The sequence below is a fragment of the Globicephala melas genome, chromosome 5, assembly GCF_963455315.2.
Source record: "Globicephala melas chromosome 5, mGloMel1.2, whole genome shotgun sequence".
Taxonomy (NCBI): domain Eukaryota; kingdom Metazoa; phylum Chordata; class Mammalia; order Artiodactyla; family Delphinidae; genus Globicephala; species Globicephala melas.
In genome coordinates, this window is record NC_083318.1 from 106,746,348 (window position 1) to 106,773,284 (window position 26,937).

Here is a 26,937-nt window from a genome sequence, read left to right on the forward strand (position 1 = left end):
AGCAATCTCTATGTTTTCTTTTGTGATTGGGCATGTAATAAGCCTTCTAACCCATGAATAAAGGCCATCAGCAAGACCGTACATCTTGCCATTGTGGCTTTTTCTCTTCTTACTGCCATTGTTAAGAATATGTGACAAGGCAGTTGAAACAAAATTTCCTGTGTTTAAAAAATAAGTTGTATCAGGAAGCACAGAATTGTGAGGTAGCACTGAAGATAAAATGTACTGCAGTACTGTGAAGGAATATTCCTACTAAAAATGTAAGACATCTTTATATTAACAAGGTCTCCTGAAATGTAACAAAATAAGCATCAGATTATAATGCAATTTGAGAGTTCTCAACATATGTAGTAACTTGACTGAAAAGGATTGATTAAAATCCTTTATTTTGTGACTGAATGACTTCATAACTGGTTTGAAAAGAATAATCATTTGGAAACTCTGATAAATGATTTTTAAACTTTGTCACAGTTTATTTTAAACATAATGTATTTTTTTGTTTTGTTTTGTTTTGTTTTTTGCGGTACGCGGGCCCCTCACTGCTGTGGCCTCTCCCGTTGCGGAGCCCAGGCCCCGGACGCGCAGGCCCAGCAGCCATGGCCCACGGGGCCAGCCGCTCCGCGACATGTGGGATCCTCCCAGACCGGGGCACGAACCGGTGTTCCCTGCATCGGCAGGCGGACTCTCAACCACTGCACTACCAGGAAAGCTCAAAACATAATGTTTTAAAACAGAGTAACACATCCAGTTTTGGTTTTCGTGTCCTTTCTCCATTATGGATATTGTTTTATGCCTTTTTCACTGAATTTTCAGTTTTGTGGACAATATCACATATGTGTTTCCTTTAATATTTATAGTGATCGTTTCACTTTTCTTTGAGTGTTAAGTGTTGAAAAGGCTCCTGGGGTAAATATTGTCTGTTCCAAGGCCTCTTCTTTCTTCTTTTCTTTTTAGTGAAAACCTTTTACCTATCCGGGAAAAAAATATGTCAATTTGACTTCATTTAGGGATTGTCTCTACTATGGACTGTATCAGGATGGGTTTCAAGCTTGTTCCTAGGCCCTCCACAGTAGGATTCAATGAGGAAACCCAGTAGAGATCTTGAATAGGTGCTATTTTTTTCAACTACTGCAAATCCCACTATCAGAAGTGGTGTTCTTGCATTGAATAATTTAAAAAATAATAGTTGCTGTTGTTTTAGAACAGTCCTGAAGGCAGAGAAGCATTTTTCTAATCTCCCAGCCTGTAACACTTCAGTGATCACCTCTTTTCCTTACTTCCTCTCTCTGTCTTCTCTATTCCCTCCTATCTTTCTATACTTATTAAGCACCTACTTAATAGGTGTACAAAGGAACAATATTTTTCTTCCAGTTTTATTGAACTATAATTAACATACAATATTGTATAAGTTGAAGGTGTACAGCATCATGATTTGACTTAGATACATTATGAAATGATTACTACAATAAGTTTAGTGAACATCCATTATCTCATATAGATATAAAACTAAAGAAATAGAAAAAAAAATTTTCTCCTTGTGATGAGAGCTGTTAGCATTTACTCTCCTAACAACTTTTATATGTAACATAGAGCAGTGTTAATTCTATTTAATCTGCTGTACATCACATTCCTAGTATTTATTTATCCTGTAACTGGAAGTTTGTACCTGTTGACCACCTTCATCCAATTCCCCTACCCACCATGACCCTGCCTCTGGTAACCACAAGTTTGATCTTTTTTATGTGTGTTTGTTTGTTTGTTTTTGAAGTATAATTGACCTATGACAGTATGTTAGTTCCTGGTACATGACACAGCAATTAGATATATCTGTACATTTCAAAATTATCACCATTATAATTCTAGTTGTCATCTGTTACCATACAAAGATATTACATAATTATTGACTCTATTCCCCACACTGTACATTTCAAAATCATGACTCATTTATTTTGTATCTGAAATTTGTACCTTGTAATCTCTCTCACCTATTTCTCTCCTCCCTTCTGGCCACCATCTCTTTGTTCTTTGTATGTATCTATGATTCAGTTTCTGTTTGGTTATGTTTGTTCATTTGTTTTATTTTTTAGATTCCACATGTAAGTGAAATCCTATAGTATTTGTCTGTCTCTGCCTGACTTATTTCCATCCATATTGTCACAACAGGCAAGATTTCCTTCTTTTTAAGGCTGAGCAATATTCCATTGCACATATATACCACATCTTCTCTATCCATTCATCTATTGATGAACACTTGAAAATGATGTGTATTCTGCTGCTTTGGTGTGGAATGTTCTATACATATCTATTAAGTCTACCTGGTCTAATGTGTTGCTTAAGGCTGGTATATCCTTATTGATTTTCTGTCTGGATGATCTCTCTATTGAGGTAAATGGGGTGTTAAAAGTCTGCTACTATTATTGTATTACTGTCAATTACTCCTTTTATGTCTGTTAATATTTTCTTTACATATTTAGGTGCTCCTATTTTAGGTGCATATATATTTACAATTGTTATATCTTCTTGGAATAATAATTTTATCATTCTGTAATGTCCCTCTTTGTCTCTTATTACTGTCTTTTTTTTAAGCCTATTTTGTCTGATATAAAGTACTGCTACTCTGGCTTTCATTTCATTTTCATTTGCATGTAATACTTTTTTCCATCCCCTTACTTTCAATCTATGTGTGTCTTTAGATTGAAGCGGGTCTCTTGTAGGCAGAATATATTTGGGTCTTGTTTTTATATTCATTCAGCCACTCTATGTCTTTGATTGGAGCATTTAGTCCATTTACATTTAAAGTAATTATTGATAGGTATGTCTTATTGCCATTTTGTTAATCGTTTGGGGGGTGTTTTTGTAGTTCTTTCTGTTCCTTTTTTCTTTTTGCTCTCTGCCCTTGTGATGACTGTCTTAGTGTTATATTTGGATTCCTTTCTCTGTTTTGTATTGTGTCTGTTATAGATTTTTGGTTTGTGGTTTATATATAGCTATGTATATAAATCACACATATATATGTGTGTGTGTGTGTATATATATATATATATATATATATATATATATATATATATAATTATTTTAAGTTGCTGATCTCTTAGTTTGAATACATTTTAACAACCCTACATTTTGACTCCAGAGCATTTACCGTTTTTAACATATTTTACATCTTTTTGTTTGTGTATCCCTTAACTACTTATTGTGGATGTAGATGATTTGACTACTTTTGTCTTTTAGCCTCCATTCTAGCTTTATAAGGGGTTGATCTACTACCTTTACTTATATTTGCCTTTACCAGTGAAATTTTTCCTTTTGTAACTTTCATATTTCTAGCTGTGGCCTTTCCTTTTTTGCTTAGAGAAGTGCCTTTACCGTATCTTAGAAAGTTGGATTCCTGTTGCTGAACTCTTTTAGCTTTTGCTCATCTGTAAAACTTTTGATCTTTCCTTCAAATCTGAATGAGACTGTTGCTGAGTAGAGTGTTCTTGGTTGTAAGTCTTTCTCTTTCATCATTTAAACTATATCATGCCACTCCCTTCTGGCCTACAGAGCTTCTGCTGAAAAGTCAGCTGATAGCCATATGGGATTCCATGGTATGTAACTTATTGATTTTCCCTTGCTGCTTTTAATATTCTCTCTTTATCTTTAATTTTTGACATTTTAATCACACTGTGTCTTAGTGTCATCTCTTTAGTGTTGATCCTGTTTGGGACTCTCTGTGCTTCCTGGACCTGGAGGTGTGTTTCCTTTCCCAGGTTAGGGACATCTTCAGTTTTTTTGTCTTCAAATATGTCCTTTCTATCTCTTTTCTTTTGGGACCCCTAAAATGTGAATGTTAATATTGATGTTGTCCCAGAGTTCTCTTAAACTATCTTCATTTTTTTATCCCTTTTTTTTTTTTTCAGTTCAACTTGAGGGATTTCTAATACTTTGTCTTCCAGGTCAGTGATCCATTCCTCTGTATCATCTAACCTACTGTTGATTTATTCCAGTGAATTTTTAATTTCATTTACTGTATTCATCTCTTTTTGGTTCTTTTTTAAATTTTCAAACTGTTTGTTAAACTTCTGTGTTCATCCATTTTTCTCCCAAGTTCTTTGAGCATCTTTATGATTATTATCTTGAACTCTTTATCAGGTAGATTGCTTATCCCTACTTCACTTCGTTGTTTTTCTGGGGTTTTATCTTGTTTCTTCATTTGAAACATATAAAGCAGCAAATATTTGATACACACAACAACATGTTTGATTCTCAAAAATGTGTGCTAAGGCAAAGAAGACAGTTATTGTATATTTTGCAAGTACATGAAACTTTAGAGGCAAAACTAACCTAGATTTATAAAAATATATAGAATACAAATATATAGAAAAGCTCTTCTGCTGTCATGGAATTTAGTTCAATTTTAGCAGAGAGGTAAGATCAGTCTTCAAGTGTGTTCTGAACAAGTTCATGAGTGACAAATAAGTACCACCATCTAAGAGCTAGAAGGTCTGGTAACAAAAAAGGAGAAATTCATCTTCTCTATCAGAAATGGCCAGACACAGGACTGTAGTCAAGCCACAGCAATATTTTGTTCAACCCAGGTGGTGGCTTATTTTTCTCCCTAAATTAAATATTTTCTGACATTTGGGAATTGGGGGATTTCACATGAAAATAAATATCAATTTTTGACCTTCTCTTGAAAAGACCAGAATCCCCAGTATCCTGAAACCTGCTTTCCCTGCTGGCAGTAATAAGTTAAAGCTGAGTGCCTTAGTTGCATCAGGCAGTCTCTGGCCTCCTCCACCCATCTAGCTCCTATATATGTCCATGCTTTTTGCTTTTACCAAAAAGCATCTGAGCTAATGAGCCCTGATATGTACGCATCTCTGACACCTGTTTCCTTATCAAATGTTTCCTTTCACTTTTCCTCTGGTGCTTTGCTGACACCATCTTATATCAGGTCCCCAGTGATACATACTCACCAGTCAGAGAGCCTCCTACAGAATCCACCTCATTCTCATCTCTCCCACTCAGTGCAACATGCCTTTGCCAGTGGGCAGCATCCTATAGGTCAGGATGAAAGTTAAGAGGAGAGGCAGGGTCATTGCCAGAGTGGGAGTCTAAAGTAGATGCTGTAAGTTATAGGCCTAAGACAAGAGGGTCAGGATGAATAAAGAATTATCAGAAGTGGTGGGTAAATAGAGAACAAGAAGGCAAAGTACAAAGATGAACTAAAAAGGGGATTGGAAATGGCCAATAAGCACATGAAAAGATGCTCAACATCATCAGACATTAGGGAGGTTAAAATTAAATCCACAGTGAGACACCACTACACACCCACTAGGATGACCAAAATTAAAAAGACTGACAATACCAGTGGATGTAGAGCAACTGGAATTCCTGTATGTTGCTAGCAGGAATGTAAAGTAGTACAACCACAGTAAAAAAAACAAGATCTCACTGTATAGCACAGGGAAATATATTCAATATCCTGTGATAAACCATAATGGAAAAGAATATGAAAAATATTATGTATATATATGTATAAGTTAATCATTTTGCTGTACAACAGAAACTAACACAACATTATAAATCAACTATACATCAATAATAAATAAATAAATAAAATGGAACAACCACTTTGGAAAATAGTTTGGCAGTTAATAGTGTATGCAGGTTAAACATACACTTACTGTAGGTGTTTACCCTTCAGGAATGAAGACATGTGGCCATCAAGCCCTTTTACATAAATGTTGATAGCAGCTTTATTCATAAGCCCCATACTGAAAACAACCCAAATGCCCATATGTAAGTAATGGATAAACAAATGTAGACTGTCCAAGGGTCTGAGAGAAATTTTTGAAGTGATAGCAATATTCTACATCTTGATTGTGATGGTGGCTACACAGGTGTGTATAGTTGTTACAGGTGTGTATAGTCATATATAGACATGTGTAGTATATAGAACTATATACTTAAACTATGCGTATATTATTGTAAGTAAGTTTTACCATAATAAAGTTGATTAAATAAAAATACTTAAAAATAAAACAGGACAGGCAGTCATAGGAGGGAGACAAATGGACAACCAAGACAGGAAGCAAAACAGAGGTGAGCAGCAAAGGGCATAAGATATTATAAACAAAGACGGCAAGGTGCTAACTTGGGGCCCAGATGGATTCTTGAAAATCCTCCCAGTGAAATTGCAGTTCTAATCATACCAATTGTCTTATTATCTCTGTCAGTCCTTGCTAATTCTTCTCTTATGCTGGTAATCAGTCTGTTTCCTAGAAACTGACATTACTTCCTTCTTTCTTCTCTAATTCCTACCCCTAAATCAATTTCTGTTTTTCCCTTGAAGTTATCTCTTTACTGCCCCTGCCCTAGCTTAACAATTCTTGAATGAATCTATCATGCAGTTAAGACCTTGGTTACTTTCTAGTTGGGTTGCTTTTACCTACAAGGCTACTGTAAACTGGTTAAAGGAAGATTTCTTATATTTATACCCTTGTTACCTCCTTTCCCACATCCCATGCAATGTTCAGGGAAATGTGTCAGCATATGTCTTTAATTTGTCCCCTTCTTTTCATCCCCCCCCCACTATCCTAGGTTGTTGTCTCTTGCATGGTCTATTGCAGTATTTCTTTTCCTTTCTTACAGCTCCTTGTTGTCCAGACAGCAGTGAGATTGATGCCTTTTAAAAGTAAATCAGATGATTTTACTTATTTCCTTTAAATGCTTCTATATCTTCCCATTGCACTTAGAGTAAAATCTAGTCCCTCCCACCTCGACACTGTCTTCACCATCCACATTTCTCCTACGCACTGTGCCTCACCAAACCAAGCCCTCTCCCAGCCCAGGGCTTCTGTGCTGCTCTTCTTTCTCCTAGAATCCTTTTCTTCCCACTATTTCTATGGCTTCTCATGCTTCAAAGTTCAACTGGAATGTCATTCCTCTGAGGCCTCTGCAAAGGGGTATCCACCTCCCTGCAGAAAAAGTATTTTATATCACATAACCTTGTTTATTTCTTTTCAGGGAACTTAACATATCTGAAATCTACCTTGATTATGTATTTCTTTAATGGCTTATTGTTCATCTCCTTCCATCAGTTAATAACCATCAAGAAGACAGAGATCTTTTTTACCTTGCTTGTTGCTATATCCCCAGAACCTAGCATGGGGCTTGGCTTTTTGAAGACACTCAATAAATAATCATTGACTGAATGACAAGTGAAAATATAATAGGCAAATAACCACTCGGTGTTTGCTCTTGTTTTTCCTGAATTTTCTTTTCCTAAAGCTCTTTTTTTTTAACCTAATTTTTACAGGTACTTCTATTGTGACTATAAAAGCTTTTGCTACTGACTCAGTTCGGGACAACATTAAATATTCAATTTTTAGTGGAAATGAAGATGGAGTTTTTTCCTTGTGCTCCAACTCAGGTAATCCTTCTCTACCTTCTAATAGCTTTATTTTCTGCTCCACTTAATGTTACTAATAAGACATACTTCTGCAAAGAAAACTCAAAATTTGAAAGGTAGAAATTAGAGGTAAATAATTTAAAAGGTAAACAACAAAGAGTTTTTTATTCTGGCTGATGAGAAATCAAGAACTATTTGTTTATATGTATTCCTTAAGAAGTCTATTCACATTTCCAAATTAAACAGTACTTATCCTACCCTACTTGTTATCTGATGATAACATGGTTTCTATTTATGATTTACCTATCCATTTGGGAGAATTGGAGATGTAGTAGGGAGATCAGTGAGAATGGGTTTGAATTGAAAATAAGCACACATGTGTAGCCTTAGGAAATTTTCATCAGAGATTCTTCTGATTTGCCGCTTAATGTCAACAGTGCAACAAAAAAGGATGGCTGGAAAGGTTTCTATGTGGTGGTAAAGAAATTTACCTATCCATTTGGGAGATTTACCTATCCATTTGGGAGAATTGGAGATGTAGTAGGGAGATTTACCTATCCATTTGGGAGAATTGGAGATGTAGTAGGGAGATCAGTGAGAATGGGTTTGAATTGAAAATAAGCACACATGTGTAGCCTTAGGAAATTTTCATCAGAGATTCTTCTGATTTGCCACTTAATGTCAACAGTGCAACAAAAAAGGATGGCTGGAAAGGTTTCTATGTGGTGGTAAAGAAATTACTTCCAAATACAGCATGTATTAAATTTAGCTTTAATAAGACCATTATTGTGCTTTAAATGAATACCAATTGATTATTTGGAACATACTTTTTTTAACTAACAACTATGTAGTGGATATGTATCTACTGCTTCGTTGTCAACCTCAAGAAGAATGTTTTTAATAATTTCTATATTACCATACAACTGCCTTATTTAATCCATACTTTGTGCACATGGGAAGAATTGAGAGGGGTCATTTCTTAAGCAAAAGCCTTCTCATCCAGGGTAGCGTTACGACTTTTTGGTCCATGCAGCCTTTGCTCAGCAACCTCTCTAAGGTAGCCTGCAAGAAGTCTTCATCTCTTCACCCTATCATTTGGTTAAGGGGTGAGCAGGAAGCCTGTTGGCAAGAAGGCCATTTGCAAACACAACCAAGCTTTAAGTTTCTAGCAGTCGGGTGTCTGAGGGTTCTGGGAAAGGAGCTGAGATTAGAACACTGAGGAAGAAGGTGAATATCAGAGTATGCACATTTTCCCAGGTCACCCAAATCCTTCCGCCATCACACACCTAACATGGCCCAGGTTTGGCCTTATTTTCTATAGTCTCTCATTGAAATACAGATAAAATATGCCTAGGGTTAGTTCAAAGAAGTCATCCACAGGAAACTCTTTATTTTTTAATTAAGAAGTCATTTATTTAAGTTGAAATGTATTTCAAAATTTTATTGTGAAATAGCTACAAGATGGTATGTTGAGGTATACAACTGTTTAATGGACAGTAGTAAAATAAAAGCCCATGTCTTTGCCACTCATCTCCAGAGATGAGACATGGCTAGAAACTCAGGAAGGCCCTGTGTGTCCTTTCCCTCTCACATCTGTCTTATTTCACCCCAGAGGTCATTGGCAAATCAGTAATCTGAATTTGGTATTGATCCCTGCCTTTTCTTCATTATAATTTTCCCACCCCATTTGAATCCCTAAAACATGCGTTATTTAGTTTTACTTTGATTTAAACATCATAATAGAATTATGTTGAATGAACTCCTCTACGGATTGATTTTTTGCTCAACATTTTTACTATGATGTGTAGTGCATAAGCCATTATGAACACATTAAGGAAGAATAGCAAAGAATGATATGTACCTGCTGCCAAGGCTATAAAATAGAATACCACCATTATCACCTATGCTCCCTTTGGGCCCTTTTGTGATTGCACCTTTTCTCTCCACTGCTCCAGGCTGATTAATGCCAAGACTTCAAGGATAATCATCTCCTTGTGACTTACAGTAAATGTATTCCTACAAATAGGAATATAGTAAAAGCATTGATTTTGCTTTGAAATTTACATAAATGGATTCATACTCTATGTATTCTATTGATATTGTTTTTTAAATTCAAAGTTAGAATCACCCATGTTAATGTGTGTAGCTGGGTTCTTTAATTTTCATTGCTTTACAGTATTCTATTGTAAGTCTATATCACAACTTATTTATCAATGTGCTGTTGATGGACAGCAAGGTTTCTCTGTCTGGGGATATAATGAACAATCTTGCATGTGTCTTCTGGTGCACATGTAAGGAGTTCTGTAGGCCCTAGAGTGTAGGATGGGCATGTATCTCAGAGGGTGCCTATGTTCAGCTATACAGATAGTGCCAAATTGTGTTATGAAGTGGTTCATCCAACTTTATATTCCACCAGCATTGAATGAGAACTGTCACAGTTGTCCATGTCCTACTTTCTATTGACAATCTGGTGGGTGTGAAATGTTATCCCACTGTGGTTGTAACTTACATTTCCCTTAGTATGAATATATTTGAGCATTTTTTCATAGTTTATTGACTATTTCTGTTTTCTTCTATGTGAAATGCATATTAATATCTTTTGCCTATTTTTCTGCTAAGTTTTTTGTGTTTTACTTGTTGAAGTGTAAGGATTTTTAATATATTTTTATTAGTGTTTATCCTTTGTTTTTTGTTACAATTTTTTTTTAATAATTTGTGACTTGTCTTTCACTCTCATTAAGGCACATTCTGAGTTTAACGTTAGAATGAATCAGTCTTATTTTATGATTTGCCTTTTTTGTAGGCTGTTTAAGAAATTCTTCCCCACCGTGAGATCATGAAGATATTCTCACACTGTCTTTTAAAATTTTTATAGTTTTCCTGTGTTTCACATTTATATCTTTAGTGAATCTAGGATTGATTTTTGTGTTTTATGTGAGTTAGAGATAGCTTTTCTTTTTTTCTTTTCCTTTCTTCTCCTCTCCTCTTCTCTCCTTTCCTTTTCCTTTCTTGTTTTTCAACCAGGACTCCCAGTTATTCCAATGGCCTTATTACCGTGTGATCTACAGTACCAGCATGGTCGTACATCATACTTCCTGACTCTACTGGACTCTCGACTCTTCTCCATTCTTCTCTTTGTCTATCCACACATTGACACCACACTGTCTTAATTACATTTGCTTTATAAATCTTCATATCAAGGAAGCAGCAACCCTACAATATTTACCCCATCTTCAGATTCTTCCTCATGAGTATATTAGCTGTTATTGTCTATCTGGCTCTAATATAAAGCATTGTATCCACTTGTTAAGTTTTACACACACACACACACACACACACACACACACACGCCTATTGGGATTGTTTTTCCATGGAAAGGATATTTATTCATGAATTTTGGGATTATATACAGCTGTTCACACCTTCATGCATGTAACCCATATAACTATGGCATACACATTTGATTTCAGGTGGAACCTTACCCTAATTAACAACAACAACAACAACAAATCTCAAAAAAAATCATATAGCTCCAATCTAGAATTTAAGTAACTTAATCATCAGGCCAAAGTGTCCTTCTTTTAAATCTCACAAAGTCCTGCATAGCTATGCATTGTAGGTAATAATCATCTATGAAAACTTTTCTTGATTGACTTTAAAAAAAATTGTTGTAAGAACGTTTAACATGAGATCTACTCTCTTGACACATTTTAAGTGCACAAAACTGTATGTTAACCATAGGCATGGCGCTGTGCAGCAGAGCTCTAGAACCTGCTCATCTTGAATGAGGCTTCATTTCCCACTAACCAGCAACTTCCTGTTTCCCGTGCCCCTACCCCTGGCAACCACCATTCTACTCTCTGCTTCTGAATTTGACTACTTTAGATACCTCACATAAGGGGAATCAAGTAATATTTCTTTTTTCTGTGATTGGCATATTTCACTAAACATATGTCCTCAAGGTTCACCCAGGTCATATATGGCAGGATGTTCTTTGTTAAGGCTGAATAATCTGTCATTGTAGGTATACACCACATTCTCTTTATCCATTCATCCACCAATGGACATTTAGGTTGTTGGAATTTCTACTGGAATTATATTAATTCTAAATACCAGTTTGGGGAAAATGTGTATCTTTACAGTATTATCTTTGAATCCAGGAATAATATGGAAAATCACACCAATTACTTGTTAATAATTTAATAAAATTACTGTTTCTTTAATAATTGTAATAAAGTTTTTTCTATAGCATATTTCTTGCTAGATTTAGTCTAAATATTTTATACTTCTTGCTGAGGTAAATGAAAATAATGCTTTTTCTATTTTTTTTTAAAGATTTTTTTGATAGGGACCATTTTTAAAGTCTTTATTGAATTTGTTACTATATTGCTTCTGTTTTATGTTTTGGTTTTTCGGCTGCAAGGCATGTAGGATCTTAGCTCCCCAACCAGGGGTCGAAGCTGCACCCCCTACACTGGAAGGTGAAGTCTTAACCACTGGACTGCCATGGAAGTCCCCAAAAATGCTTTTTCTGACAGTGTTGGTGTGTACACTTGAAATTAGCTTTTATATTTTAATTTTGTATCTAGCAAACTTATAAACTCTTATTGATTCTGATATTTTTCTGAACATTCAACATATACAATCATCTGGGAATGACCATTTTTCTCTGTTTGTTGGAAGTTATATAGTTTTTTCTTTCTTTTAATGGTTAGCCTAGGTATTTTTGTTTTGTTTTGTTTTGTTTTTTTGCGATACGTGGGCCTCTCACTGTTGTGGCCTCTCCCATTGCGGAGCACAGGCTCCGGATGCTCAGGTCCAGCGGTCATGGCTCACGGGCCCAGCCACTCTGCGGCATGTGGGATCTTCCCAGACCGAGGCACGAACCCATGTCCCCTGCATTGGCAGGCGGACTCTCAACCACTGCACCACCAGGGAAGCCCTAGCCTAGCTATTTTGACATCTACAATTAAAGCCTAACATTAATCAATATCATGCTCCTAAATAATATACGAGACTTAGAATTCTTTATCTTCTAATATCCCTTTTCCAATTTATAAGATTTTTTTGACCACAATTTTAGTTCTTTCAGATTAAGCATTATTAATATTTTAAAATTTACCTGCTTCTTTGCTACTCTCTTTGCTAATTGTTCTTTCTTCCATCTCAGACTTTCCTCTGGAATCATTTTACTTCTACCTAAAGTACATCCTTTTGTGAGAGTCTGTTGCAGTAAACTCTCTCACATTTTAGTTGTCTAAAAAAGTCTTTAATACTTGTTTTTAAGAGATATTTTTGCTGGGTTTAGAATTCCAGGTTCATAGTTATTTTCTCTTATCATATTTAAGATATTACCCTACTGTCTTCTGGTTTCCACTTGTTGCATTAAGAAGTCAGCTGTTGATCTAAATACCACTTATTTGTACCTTTCTTTGGAACTCCAGTTAGACAAATATTGGGGTCATATCGCTCTCTCCTACATCTTTTTCAAATTTTTCATGTCTGTTTGCCTCTTCTCTTCAGCCTAAGGAACTATATTTTTCATTTCCAGAGGTTATCCTGGGTTCTTTTTCAACTCTTTTTGGGTGTTTTAAAAAAATAACCTTTTGTTCCTTGCTAATGCTTCCAACCTTCTTTTTTATATATTTAAATATTTAATAATTACATATTTTGTGTCCAATAATTTCTGCATCTTAAGTCTTTGAAGATTTATTCTGCTATCTATGGATTTGCTGGCTGTCATTCATGGTGCCTTGCTTCTCTGTGATTTCTGTGCTTGTTAACTATAAGCTACTCCATTGTCCTGGAAACTTTTTCTTTGAGGATTCTTTGAAGCCTGGGTTGAATTTTTTCCCTAAAGGGAGGATGTGTTTTTCATTCTGCAAATCACCTAGACACTCATCAAGCAAAGCTGATGTAATGGCTTACATTAATTTTGGGGAATTTAAATATATATATATATATATGATAGTATAGCTACCATAAATTCAGGTTTAAGCTAATGAATTCTCAGCAGAGACTTTTTCTCTCTTTCATCTGACATCAAGGTCAAGAAAAGCAAGTTTCTGTGCATTCATTTTTAATTTTTTTTGATATTGACCACTAATTTGGAACATATGTAGCCTTTAGGTTTACAGCTTTGTTTTGGTTTTCCTAGTGGATCTTTCACCTTTTGTGGGTTCAGGCTTCTTCCCTTGTTTTCCGCACCCTGTGCAGTTATCAGAAGTGAATCTCAAGGAAGAGGTTATGTTAAAAACCCTTAGAACAAAAACAAGCTTTTAGTGCTTGCTTGCCTCCCTGAATGACTGTTTTCATTTATTTTTTTTTCCTCTGAGGATTCCTTACTACTGTAGCAACTCAGTAATGCATTTCAACAAACACACACAAACACTTACAATTTATCAAGCATTTTAGTTGTTTTTATGATGAGGATTGTCCCAGTCTGTAGTTTACCATACTTTTGTCAGGAAACATTTCTAAGAATCTTTAATTATGATATTAAATTCATCTTTCCTGACACATAATCATTAAATTTGTGTCTAAAGGCATCTAACACAGGTTTTATCAATGTATATTTTTTAAAACATAAGCCAGTTAAAATAGAAAACTGGTATGTATGACAAATCAGTAAACTTGATCTCTAATGTTGCAGTGTAAACAGGGTAAAATGCGAGAAAACCATTTTATTAGTTATTGGTTTAGTAAGTTATGATTAGATGGCTCTCTGATGAGAACTGTTTTCTGTCCAGTTGTGCCCGAGTGTGCCCTGTTCCATAGTCACAAACCACAGGTTTACTTTTGCATCTAAACTTCTTGTCACTATAACTTAAAAACATCTACTACTCACTGTTTAAACCAGAAGGAATTTTGGAGCTTGACTATTTGACTAACATCGTCTATGTAAATAACAGATGGTGGTTTTCATTCCATTATTTGGTAGATTAACATAAAACAAAATGATCAAACTTTCAGTGTTTCAAGGACGTAGCTTTAGAGCAGAGAGTTTAAAAGCTTTTGGATAACATAAATGTTTATCACGTTCTGCTTTGGGCATATACATATATGTGCGCACAGTTTGTAATTGACTGAAGTAACTCACTTATGCTATCAAACACTGAGTATTTGAAGAATCTAAATCTCATTTTGATGTGTACTTAAAACTTGGACAAAAGCTGTACAAGTCCATATATCAGAAGGAAAATATTACTACAATTTTCTTCTCAAATTATTAAATAACTGGCATGCTAACATATAAGAATGAACAAAAAGTTGGTATTTGTGAGCCTGTTAGTCTAAGGAAAGCATGGACTTCTGCCCATATATTAGACAGAGCCCAGTAGTACTTTCATCTCACTGGTGACAGTAAATCCTCGATGTCTCTGAGAAAAATATACATAGATCATCCAAGGCGAATTGTGGATCTAGTAGGTGTGCCAGCCTTGAATCATCTCACAGACTGGTTATTGTCTTTTCTATTTGCACAACTTTCACAGCATGTGCCAATTATTATGTCAAAAATAAAAACCAAGCAAGGAAAGCATTAGAACTGCAGATGCATTCCAAGTGCAAAATTCCAATTATCAAAGCCTAAACACAAGCCTTTTATTAGAAAATCCACTTTGATCTGCACTGTAATTGGCACACTTTCTACTAAGTGACACTGGCAATTTAGTGTTGTGTTTCACTTTATTTTTCTTTACTAATAGTAACAGAACATGGTAGCAAGCTGAATGCCCTGTTTGGTGGAGACAAAGCTCCAGATGAGAGCTTTGGGTCCACCTAGACTGGGGCTTCTCTGCTCAGCTCTTGTTCCACAGAGACTTCTAAAAACCATATTCTTTCATTAGCAGCTCATCAGCATGCATTTTAATGATTCTTCAGCTGCCAATCCTTAAATCTACTCTAAATTTGCTAAGAGGGTTTTGGTAACATCAGGCCATGGTTTGTAAAAGTAATTTGGTTTTCTGAATGGACAACTAAATCTGATGACAATAAATGAAAGTGAATTTATGAAGTTTTAAATTTGGCAGTATAGTGAGTTCTTCATATAGTATATAAATATTTATTTTTTCTTAATAACAGAAGCAATAAAATCCCCCCAAAACACTCAATGCCAAAGTTAGACTTATTAGAACAGGATATAATTACTATTAGCATCCAGGTAGGTACATGATAGCCTGAAGTTTCCTTGGCCTACGTTGGTTCTCTAGGGGAACTGGTTCAGATAGAGCAATCAGAACTGTGGCTTCCAGGTCGTATTTCCAGAAACTGTACAGGTTCTTTCACCAGAAGAGCAAATTTTAATAGTCCATAGCTATTAAATGTTCTCCTTCTACATTCAGAGCTTATACAGATATTAAATCTGTATCTGCTGATGGAGGGCGTGAGAGACACATGCACTGTGTCACTCTCCCAGCAACACTATGGAGCCATTATTCATATCCCCGTTTTACAGAAGATGAGACTCAGCTCGACAGAAGCTGAGTCACTTACTACAGGTCACAAGCTTAGTAGTGGGGGAGCTAGGTGTTTTACCTAAATGAAGCAGCCAGGGCTAGGGTTTAGGCTTGGTTTCAGGTTTCTCAAACTCCAAATCAGTACGCACTTCAGCAGACTCCACTCGACGGAATTTCTGACATTGAGAGCTAAGTAAATCATGACAGTGGAATAATAATAACAATCAATTCAGTAAGAAATTTAATTGCAAAAGGGAAGAAACAAAACAGAGTAGAAACTAGAAAAGGGAATTCTATCAGGGGAGGAATTTTCTTAGTCTGGGGAAAAACCTGTGTAGGGCATAAACCTCAAGGCTCAGTTTCCCTCACCTGGTTCTACTTGTTACCTGGGGGTGTAACAAATATTACTGGGTGCTCCCATGTGCCAGAACCTGAGCTAGGGATTTGGGAGATGGTGATGTAAGACATAACCATCCTCACCTTGTGAATCTTCTAAACCAAGAGGAATAACTCGGCAGAACTAGGTGAGCAAAGGCCCTGCAGGCACTTTTGGAGAGTCTGTTGGGGGCAGACGTGGTGATGGTACAGGGCTGGGTGGTCTGGAAAGAACCCTGAGGATGTACAGAAGTGGGGACAATTCCAGGTGGATGGAAAAGCCTGCAGGACAACTCTGAAGTGAGCGTTTGAGGAACAGAACATGTATGAGTCTTACAGACAGAGCAGACAGAGCAAAGGGGAGAAAGAGAAGAATGAGATTTCTCAGGTGGGAGAGGCTGGAGCAGGTGGTCCTGGGGAGGCTAAAAATGCTGAACTTCATCTTAATTGCTGTGGAAGCCAATCAAGGGTTTTATGCAGGACAGTCACAGTGTTGTTTTTTATTATTTAATTCAGAATGGGAACTGGTTGAGTGGGGAGGCCAATTAAGTAAACTAACACAGGGGACAAGGTGGGAAATGCTGGTGGCTTGGAGGAGGGCAGCAGCAGGAAATGGAGAGTGTGGATTCAGGAGATGTTTGAAAGGTGGACTTTGCAGACATGGGCTAAATATGGAGACAGAAAGATGACAAGAGAAAGCGCCCAGATTTCAGATACTCATGGCTTCTTTCCCTCCTGCATGTCTGAACCGTGTAAATGTCTGCCTGTTCTCACCTTTTTTCACAATGACCCCGGGCACTAGGAAAGGGGGCTCAGCCAGTGGGAGGAGTTGAGGGACAGGTAAGCGTGTGAGCATATGGGTCAAAGGTGATTTGAGACTTTTTAAATAAAATAATTTTCTGGGCTTCCCTGGTGGCGCAGTGGTTGAGAGTCCGCCTGCCGATGCAGGAGACACGGGTTTGTGCCCCGGTCCGGGAAGATCCCACATGCTGCGGAGCGGCTGGGCCTGTGAGCCATGGCCACTGAGCCTGTGCGTCTGGAGCCTGTGCTCCGCAACGGGAGAGGCCACAACAGTGAGGAGCCCGTGTACCGAAAAATAAAAAATAAAATAAAATAATTTTCCTTTTTTTTTTTTCTCTCTGGAAATAAAACTAGGAGAACTCACTGTGCAAGAACCCAAGTTTCTGGATTTTGAAGTCAGAAATGAAGTTCAGCTCATCGTTTTAGCTGAAAGTAGGGAGCATAGAGCCTACAGCAAAGTAGCAGTCTTCATCCAAGATGTGAACGATCATCCACCATGCTTTGGACAAAGAATTTACCAAGTATCAGTGTCTGAGGGCCAGTTCTACGATGCTCACATCATACAGGTAACAGAAATGTGTTGTGTGTGGGGGAGTGTGAATTAAATTTTAAATCTTTCCTTGGCATATACAATATTTGATGCACTGGATGGAACTTTAGGTTGAAGGAAGTCTGCAGTTTCTGAGCTCACTCTCCTTCCCCTATCCATTTCGTGCTCGGTTAGACCCACCTGCTTTCTCTAGGGCCCCCGTAGAACACTAGCAGGGAATCTAGAGGGGCACAAAAAGCAGCTCACCTTACACATGTGTACAATTCAGTGGGGAAGTCAGAAGACTAAGTATACAATTTAAATGCAAATCACTAATGTTATAATAGAAGTGTATGTTGCATGTCATGAGAGAAAAGAGGAGGCACAGACTGTTCCTGGAGGAGAGTGTCAGTCTTCATGAAGAATGAGGTTTGCACTCAGTCTTAAAGGGTAAGCAGGCATTTGCCAGGTGGAGCTGCAGCCAGATGAGCATGGCAGCAGCACAGACACATGGAAGGGGCCCCTGGTTTGGATTTGCAGGTGTCTCATGTGAAAGTCATAGATCTGCTGTTTCAAGCCCAGCCCTATCTTGGGACCAAGCCCCATGCTCTGAAAAAAGAGGGTCTGTTCACATGGCAGTCTTCTTGTTCAGGCTCCAAACCCACCCATCCTTGATAGACTCTACCTGCTTCGGGGACTGGTGCCCATTTTCACCTTTCCCTTCAAGGTTGAACCGATGTTTTGAATTCAAGAACCTGGACATTACAACACCTACAGGCTCTTGGGAATCTGCACAGGAAATGGGTATAAACCCCCATCCTGACAGTCAGCAGCCTAGTGGGACATTCCCTTTGGCCTCTGTAACCCCACTCCCATGACCCAGCACCGCATGACTTTCTCTCTGTGGTAGATGGAGGCAGGGATCCAGGTGATCCCCTAGGTTACTGTGCAGCTACCTTCACCTGAACATATAGAGACACTTTCCTTTGATTCCTGCCCAGTTCAGATGCACACGTTCGCCTCTGACGGTGCAAACAAGACCAGTAGAGGCTCAGCTGTCTTGGAGTTTTAGCTCTGTGCTCCCCACATGGTCCAGGATTCCCAGGATTTCCTACATTATTTCTGCCCATTTATTTTGTATGATTGGAGCTTAATTGCTCCAGGTTCCAGCCTGTTCCAGAAGTGCTGCACCTTTACTCTAGCCATGACAGAGATGCTTGAGAGGAAGGTGAGGAGGTAAAGGCGTTCTCTTGTTCAGCCCCCGCACCCCCAGTGATGCCTGTTCAGCGGGGATCATGGATGCCTCCAGCGCCACTGTGGGACCTGCTTGGTCACAGAGGACTCCTCCCTGGGGAGCTGGTGCATCATGCTTTGTCGCACATGCTAACCTGGACAGAGATAGACCACTCATGTGGAATATGTGAAGGTGAGGGTCCCATTAAAGCCCATGTACACCCGACAGGGAGACAGCCTGACTTGCCAGTGGTTCAGGTGATAAAACCTTCGAGAAGGCCCAGTCAGAGACGGATACAAGGAACTTTGTTCTTCGTATTTTTAGATCATTTAGTTTCCAGGAAACTAGAACTGCCATTTGCCTGTATCCTGTTCAGATAGACAGGAATGTAGAAGGCTCTGGAGTTCTTGCTTTTTGCTACCACACTGCCTACACACCCTCCTTTTGGTTGCAGCCCCACAAACTCCCTTTAGGAACTGACCCTCCTCTGCCAGGTGCAGTCTTGATGGGACTGTCAGTCAAAGTGGTGACCTCCCCCCCACCCCACCCTGACACAAGGTGCTGTCAACTGCCTCGGTCCCATAGAGACTTTCTCTCCCTGGAATTTGAATCTTGGGTGGTAGGACACCAGACAGAGACATAGTAGGGGTGATTTGTCTTGATGGCAACAGCTCAAAGAAGCTGTGCCTTAGAGCTGTTCAGGTTCTTGTGCTTCACCTGGGCGCTGTCTTTCTGCTATGTTTCTTTCCTGATGAAGTTGGCCATAGTGGATTTGTGTTGCTGGCATCCAAAGACCCTAACTGATACGCCTCCTGGGAGGCCTACTCTCTGTAACTCATTTAAGTGTACGGCCTAGGGGACATGATGGACTTTATTCTGATGGTATGCAGATAAGTTTCTCTTCCTTGTGATCTCGAAGGGAGCTGTCTGTTGCTGCCTTTCTGTACCAAATAGCTGGTGTGTGCCCTCTGATGAGGTCCTGATGAGGCTCTGGATCCCCTGAGAACTCTGGCAGCAGTGTGAAGGATAGATTGAAAAGGAAGGGAGTTACAAGCAAAAACCCACCAGGATATCAGTACAGTCACCCAGGAGAGAGATGACAGGGAATGGGAGCTCAGGCCAAGGCTGAGGGGCCTAGAAGATAAAAATAAATAGAAAGAGGGACTTCCCTGGTAGTCCAGTGGCTAAGACTTCATGCTCCCAATGCAGGGGGTCTGGGTTCGACCCCTGGTCAGGGAACTAGATCCCGCATGCCACAACTAAGAGATTGCATGCCACAATTAAAGATCCCGCATGCCACAACTAAAAGATCCTGCATGCCGCAACTAAGACCCAGCACAGGCAAATACATAAATAAATAAATATTTTTAAAAATAAATAGAAATTAATCTGTCAGCTTGTTCTTAAACAAGATCTTGAATCCACTGATAGAATTAGTTTGTGATTAAAATGTAAAGCAGACGAAATAATATATCTCCATGGAGAGTGATGCAGAACTTTTGTTTTATCTTCAACGCTAGTACTTGGACAACTCATCAAATAAATCACCAGGACCTAACTTTGTTAGCACTAAATCTAGGTTTTGTTTCATTTAGCGCAAAGCATGCAATACTCCTACTGAAAATTACTTGGAAATCCTTTCAATGAATCTTCAGAATAGTCTTCTCACCCATTATTCACTTTAATATAAATGTAAGCTTCAGCCATGGCTAATATTCCTTTGGTCATTGTCTTTAAAGTGTGTTTGACCATGTGATTCTTTCATAATGCATTTCTCTGAATAACAGGCTTAACCCATTCTGCAGATTCAATCCTTACCTAACGGAGGAGTTTCTTCCTCACAGGTTTTTGCCACAGACCAGGACAGTGGGACAAACGGCCTCATCGAGTATTCTATTCTCTCCAGCAACCAAGTACAAGCGTTCCAGATGGACACACTGAGCGGTGTGCTAACAGCAAGTGCAGTTCTGGATTATGAGTACACCAGAGCCTACAGGTTTGTCCAAGACTCAGATCCGTTTGACCAGCTATTCTGCTTTGTTGCCCCACAGTGCTTACCCTGCAGGCCTCTTTGAGTAAAAGCACACCCGTAAAGTTGGACGACTTCGGGAAGAAAACCTAAGAAACTGTGAACCTTGTTTGTCTCTGGGGAAGTGGTCACTTGGGAAGCCTGGGGTCAAAGAGATGCTTGACTTCCTCACCATGCATTTCAGTCTGCCTTGTATTTGTATGTTCTTCCGAAAGACCATGCCCAGACAGTGTTTCTTTTAATCCTCACGGTCACCTCCAGAGAAGTTCAGTGAGGCCTTTTCTCACTCACTAATGAGACAAGGGACACGCAGTGTCTCACTCAGGGTTACAGAACCATTTAACCATGAATCATGGTCTCACTGCCAGGTGTTCTAATGCCAAATCACACTGTTTCCACCCTACAAGCTACAGAGCAGACCTTCTATTGAGGGAAAAAACAGGAATACAAGATACCTGAGTGTCAATATTCTCCTAGGCCAGACTACTTACATGTTATATGAAGAAAGTGCAGTGTGTTCCTGTGGTTGAGTAGCAAGAGCCAATTAAAATGGGATCTGTTGCTGGGTGGACTGGATTAATTTAACTCTGAAAAACTTCCCAACTCTAAACGCTTGATTGTTTAGTTCTTTTTGTTTAATATATTTCAAAATATTACTTCAAAGGTATTTTAAAAGTTTAGTTTAAGACCTTACTCTGTGTTAACTAGTATAATTTTTTCAGGATTATTTTAGTGTAATCAATTGTCATGATACTTACTATATAAATATATTAAAATCAATTGTATAAATATGTTATAACCTATTCCTGCTACATTGTATCTATAGTAATTTTAAGTGTAAAGCTTTTTTTTTCTCTCTATAGATGACTGCAGGTAAATCTCAGCCTAGTTGCCACCTGAGTGATTACAAATTCAGAGATTCTTGAAGGTCTGCTATGTTCCAGGAACTAAGCATTTCCTGATTGCAATGACTTTCTGTTACAATGTTCTTATTCAATGGAGCATAATTAACAATTAAATTTAATTCCTTTCAGCATTTTCCTATTTGAGTCACACTTTCAACGTTCCCATTTCCAACATTTAAATTGGTCCCAATATTTAAAAGCTCCCCTCTCCAATTCCTCATGAATTTAAGCTGGGAGAAGCAGGAACTGAGAGAAGATGAAATCTGCACACACTGCCACAGAGAGACTCAGAGGCAACCACACTCATGCTCACACACACACACACACACACAGTCTCCACTGTCACCGAGGCAAGGGAACATTTTGAACCCCCTGCCTCTCCGGGTTTTCCCCCTTCCCTCCCCCCTTGTGGCTTCTCTGCCTTTTTAGTGCTTTTCCTGATATTTAAGGCAGTGAGAAAAATAGGAGGATTTTCCCCAGCCTGCTATACCTTTAGTGAATGTTTTGGAAAAGATGTCATTTAGCATTTAACTTTTGTTTTTAACTTTTGAATTTCGCTATTTTGTCTGACACAGGAAGATATTCCCAATTCTAGCCCTCTCTTTTACAGTATAAAATGAGGAGGAGGAAGATATTGTCAGTTGTGATTCTACTCAATATAAATGCATTAAATAATTTTTAGTTCTCATATTAAGCCACAAATAGGAAAACTCAGTGGACAGACTATGAAAAATTAGTTCTTTAGTTCTGTCTGACTGATATTTCTGAATTTTATAAACTATTTACCAAGCATGAGACTGGGGATATAAAGACACATGAAACAGTTCTTGTTTTCAGGGAACTCAAAAACTGAGTGCCCTGATAACCCATGGCAGGAAGCATAGTAATAATCACAATACGTGCCATTTATGGAGCACCTGTTTTACCGGTTGAATTCTCATAACAGACTTAAGATCTACAGAGTGAGGAAACTGAAATTCAGAGATGTAAAGTCTTTTGCCAGGAATAGGCAGCCAGTAAATGTAGAACTGAGATTCTTGCCTGTGTGAATGGTCATAGTAGGGCTTCTTACTGTATCATGTGAATGAATCTTTAGAGTATATACCTGTATGTTTACAAAAACAAAACAGAAAAAACACTTTAGAAACTTAAAATAGTAATATAAAATAAGTTCCAACTCACAGTTGTGAAATAACACATGTCTAGTTGTGAGCATGCAGAGATGGGATTTGAATCACTGTTCTCCACTGCTTGAGTTATAATTGATGGGGTGAGATTTATCCCTGCTTAAGTTGGTAATCGATATTCATGTAAGTCTTATAAAACTTTAGGGCCAAGATTTAGTTAGTCTTTTCAGGGACTTTAAATAAAAACGAGAAACAAAAAAGCCCTAGGCAAATTTAAATGTTTAAAAATTCACTTTCTGTAGCATAAATATTCAAGGTCAAAGAGCAGTTATTGCCAGGAGCAATGCTAAATTCATACACTCCATTGAACACTCATTATGACTGTGAGAGAAAAAATAAAAAGCAATTATATATACAAAGTAGGAAATGGGCTGAAATGTTAGTTGTCTTTTCCAAAATACATGACTCATAAGCAGCAGGGCTGGGATTGGAACCTCAGTCTGTTGAGTCCCCATGGAAAATGGAATAAAGGCTTTCCAGGCAAGAAGCATGAGGAAGGACATGGACACGTGAAAGTGTTTGGTATATTTGGAAATAACAAGTGGTACAGTGCACCTGAGAAGCACTTGAGTGTGGGATTATAAAAAAGAGGCTGGGGGTGTGGAGGAATAGGAGGAAGATAGTCAAAATGTACAAACTTCCAATAAGATAAGTACTGGGGATGTAATGTACAACATAATGACTATGGCTAACACTGCTGTAAGATATACAGGAAAGTTGTTAAGACAGTAGGTTCTTAGTGTTCCCATCACAAGGGGAAATGTAGTTTTCATGGGTTTTTTTTGCATCTATGTGAAATGATGGATGTTAACTAAACTTATTGTGGTAATGATTTCACAATATATGTAAGCCAAATTATGCTGTACACCTTAAACTTATACAGTGCTATGTATCAATTATATCTGAATAAAACTGGGGGAAAAATCTCAGTCAGTGATGTGAAAAATGAAACAAAGCAACAACAAAAAAAGAGTCTGGTAGGTCACAGGCACATTTTTGAGAAATTTATATGCCATATATGGGAAATTGTACTCTATTCTGTAGGCTATATAAAAGTGTAAGCAGTTGAGTGCATGCTAAGATCTTTATTTTTAAGGACATCTGGTAATGGTTGTCTTGCAGGACAGAGAACCAGCATCAGACAGACCAGTTAGGCTAGACAAGAGCTGACAAAGATCTATTATGTGGATGAAGCTGTGAGGATGGGAGGAGGGGACATACTTACTAGTTGACTCAGATACGGAGTCCATAGGAACATGGTGATCAGTTGAATTTATTCAACAAGGAAAGAGATGGAAAATGCTTCTAAAGTTTCCACATAGGAAAGGCGGGAAGAAGAATAGATCGGGATTGGGATTTTTTTTCTGGGCATTTTGAGTTTGAAGGGCCAGTGCAAGAGCAAAAGTAAAGATACTCCTTTGGCAATTAAAAATAATGATCTGGAGCTCAGGAAAGAGATCTTCATTCAGGATTTAGACTTGGGCTTCATCCAGGGAAAATGTGTAAAATGGAATTACCTAGGACACTATGTGAAATGAGAATTTGGGGGATTATCACCACTTGGGGGCCAGACAGCAAAAGCAGCCAGCAAGATAGATTCAGGGACTACAAACATCAGAACAGAACCTGGAAAAGGGGGTTTTGTGGAAACCAAGAGGAAAGGTTGACTGTATGAAAGAATAAACTTTCAGAATTTGTTTGGATTGGAATCTGCAAAAGTACTCCTTAATGTAAAAAGTTTGCAAGGAATATACTTCTCCCAAGTTGTTTCCTAACAAGATAAAGTACACACTGTTGTATTTGCAGGTTAATTAATATAAAACAGTGAAGTTAACTTAAAACTCCAGTTAACAGATTGATTTTCTTTTTTTTTTTTTAAATAAGAGAAAGAGGGACATTTTATGATAAAAGAACTAATACAGGCAGTGTACAGTAGCCATAAACTTTTACATACCAATCAACAGTAGAGCCAAATACATAGAACAATATCATATTTTTTTGTTTTGCTGTGATGATATTTTCTTTTTAACATCTTTATTGGAGTATAATTGCTTTACATTGTTGTGTTAGTTTCTGCTGTATTACAAAGTGAATCAGCTATACCCATACATATATCCCCATATCTCCTCCCTCTTGTGTCTCCCTCCCACCCTTCCTGTCCCACCCCTCTGGTCACAAAGCACCGAGCTGATCTCCCAGTGCCCTGCAGATGATTCCCACTATCTATTTTACATTTGGGACTGTATATATGTCAATATCATTCTCTCACTTTGTCCCAGCTTGCCCTTCCCCCTCCCCGTGTCCTCAAGTCCATTCTCTACGTCTACATCTTTATCCTTGTCCTGTCCCTAGGTTCTTCAGAATCTTTTTTTTTTTTTTTTAGATTCCATATACGTGTGTTAGTATACGGTATTTGTCTTTCTCTTTCTGACTTACTTCACTATGTATGACAGACTCTAGGTCCATCCACCTCACTACAAATAACTCAATTTCCTTTCTTTTTAATGGCTGAGTAATATTCCACTGTATATATGTGCCACATCTTCTTTATCCACTCATCTGTCGACAGACACTTAAGTTATTTCCATGTCCTGGCAACTGTAAATAGTGCTTCAATGAACATTGTGATATATGACTCTTTTTGAATTATGGTTTTCTCAGGGTATATGCCCAGTAGTGGGATCGCTGGGTTGTATGGTAGTTCTATTTTTACATTCTTAAGGAACTGCCATACTGTTCTCCATAGTGGCTGTATCACTTTACATTCCCACCAACAGTGCAAGAGGGTTCCCTTTTCTCCCCACACTCTCCAGCATTTATGGTTTGTAGATTTTTGATGATGGCTATTCTGAAAGGTGTGAGGTGATACATCATTGTAGTTTTGATTTGCATTTCTCTAATGATTAGTGATGTTGAGCATCCTTTCATGTGTTTGTTGGAAATCTGTATATCTTCTTTGGAGAAATGTCTGTTTAGGTCTTCTGCCCATATTTGGATTGGGTTGTTTGTTTTGTGATATTGAATTGCAAGAGCTGCTTGTATATTTTGGAGGTTAATCCTTTGTCAGTTGCTTCATTTGCAAATATTTTCTCCCATTCTGAGGGCTGTCTTTTCGTCTTGTTTATGGTTTCTTTTTATGTGCAAAAGCTTTTAAGTTTCATTAGGTCCCATTTGTTTTTTTTGTTTTTATTTCCATTTCTCTAGGAGGTGGGTCTTGCTGTGATTTATGTCATAGAGTGTTCTGCCTATGTTTTCCTCTAAGAGTTTTATAGTGTCTGGCCTCACATTTAGGTCTTTAATCCATTTTGAGTTTATTTTTGTGTATGGTGTCAGGGAGTGTTCTAATTTCATTCTTTTACATGTAGCTATCCAGTTTTCCCAGCACCACTAATTGAAGAGGCTGTCTTTTCTCCATTGTATATTCTTGCCTCCTTTATCAAAAATAAGGTGACCATATGTGCATGGGTTTATCTCTGGGCTTTCTATCCTGTTTCATTGATCTGTATTTCTGTTTTTGTGCCGGTACCATACTGTCTTGATTACTGTAGCTTTGCAGTATAGTCTGAAGTCAGGGAGCCTGATTCCTCCAGCTCCGCTATTCTTTCTCAAGATTGTTTTGGATATTTGGGGTCTTTTGTGTTTCCATAAAAATTGTGAACTTTTTAGTTCTAGTTCTATGAAAAATGCCACTGGTAATTTTATAGGTATTGCATTGAATCTGTAGATTGCTTTGGATAGTACAGTCATTTTCACAATGCTGATTCTTCCAATCCAAGAACATGGTATATCTTTCCATCTGTTTTTATCATCTTTAATTTCTTACATCAGTGTCTTATAGTTTTCTGCATACATGTCTTTTGTCTCCTTAGGTAGGTTTATTCCTAGGTATTTTATTCTTTCTGCTGCAGTGGTAAATGGGAGTGTTTCCTTAATTTCTCTTTCGGGTTTTTCATCATTAGTGTATAGGAATGCAAGAGATTTCTGTGCATTAATTTTGTATCCTGCAACTTTACTAAATTCATTGA

At 37.9% G+C, this 26,937-nt stretch overlaps 1 protein-coding gene across 1 annotated transcript in view; it reads left to right on the forward strand.

The window, feature by feature from the left end:
• Positions 1 to 26,937, forward strand: part of DCHS2 (dachsous cadherin-related 2) — a 148,055-nt gene that overhangs the window by 101,016 nt on the left and 20,102 nt on the right. Inside the window, 3 exon segments of the mRNA XM_070045535.1 lie at positions 7,304 to 7,417; positions 17,383 to 17,594; positions 20,636 to 20,787. Of these exon segments, the coding sequence (XP_069901636.1) occupies positions 7,304 to 7,417; positions 17,383 to 17,594; positions 20,636 to 20,787 (478 nt within the window).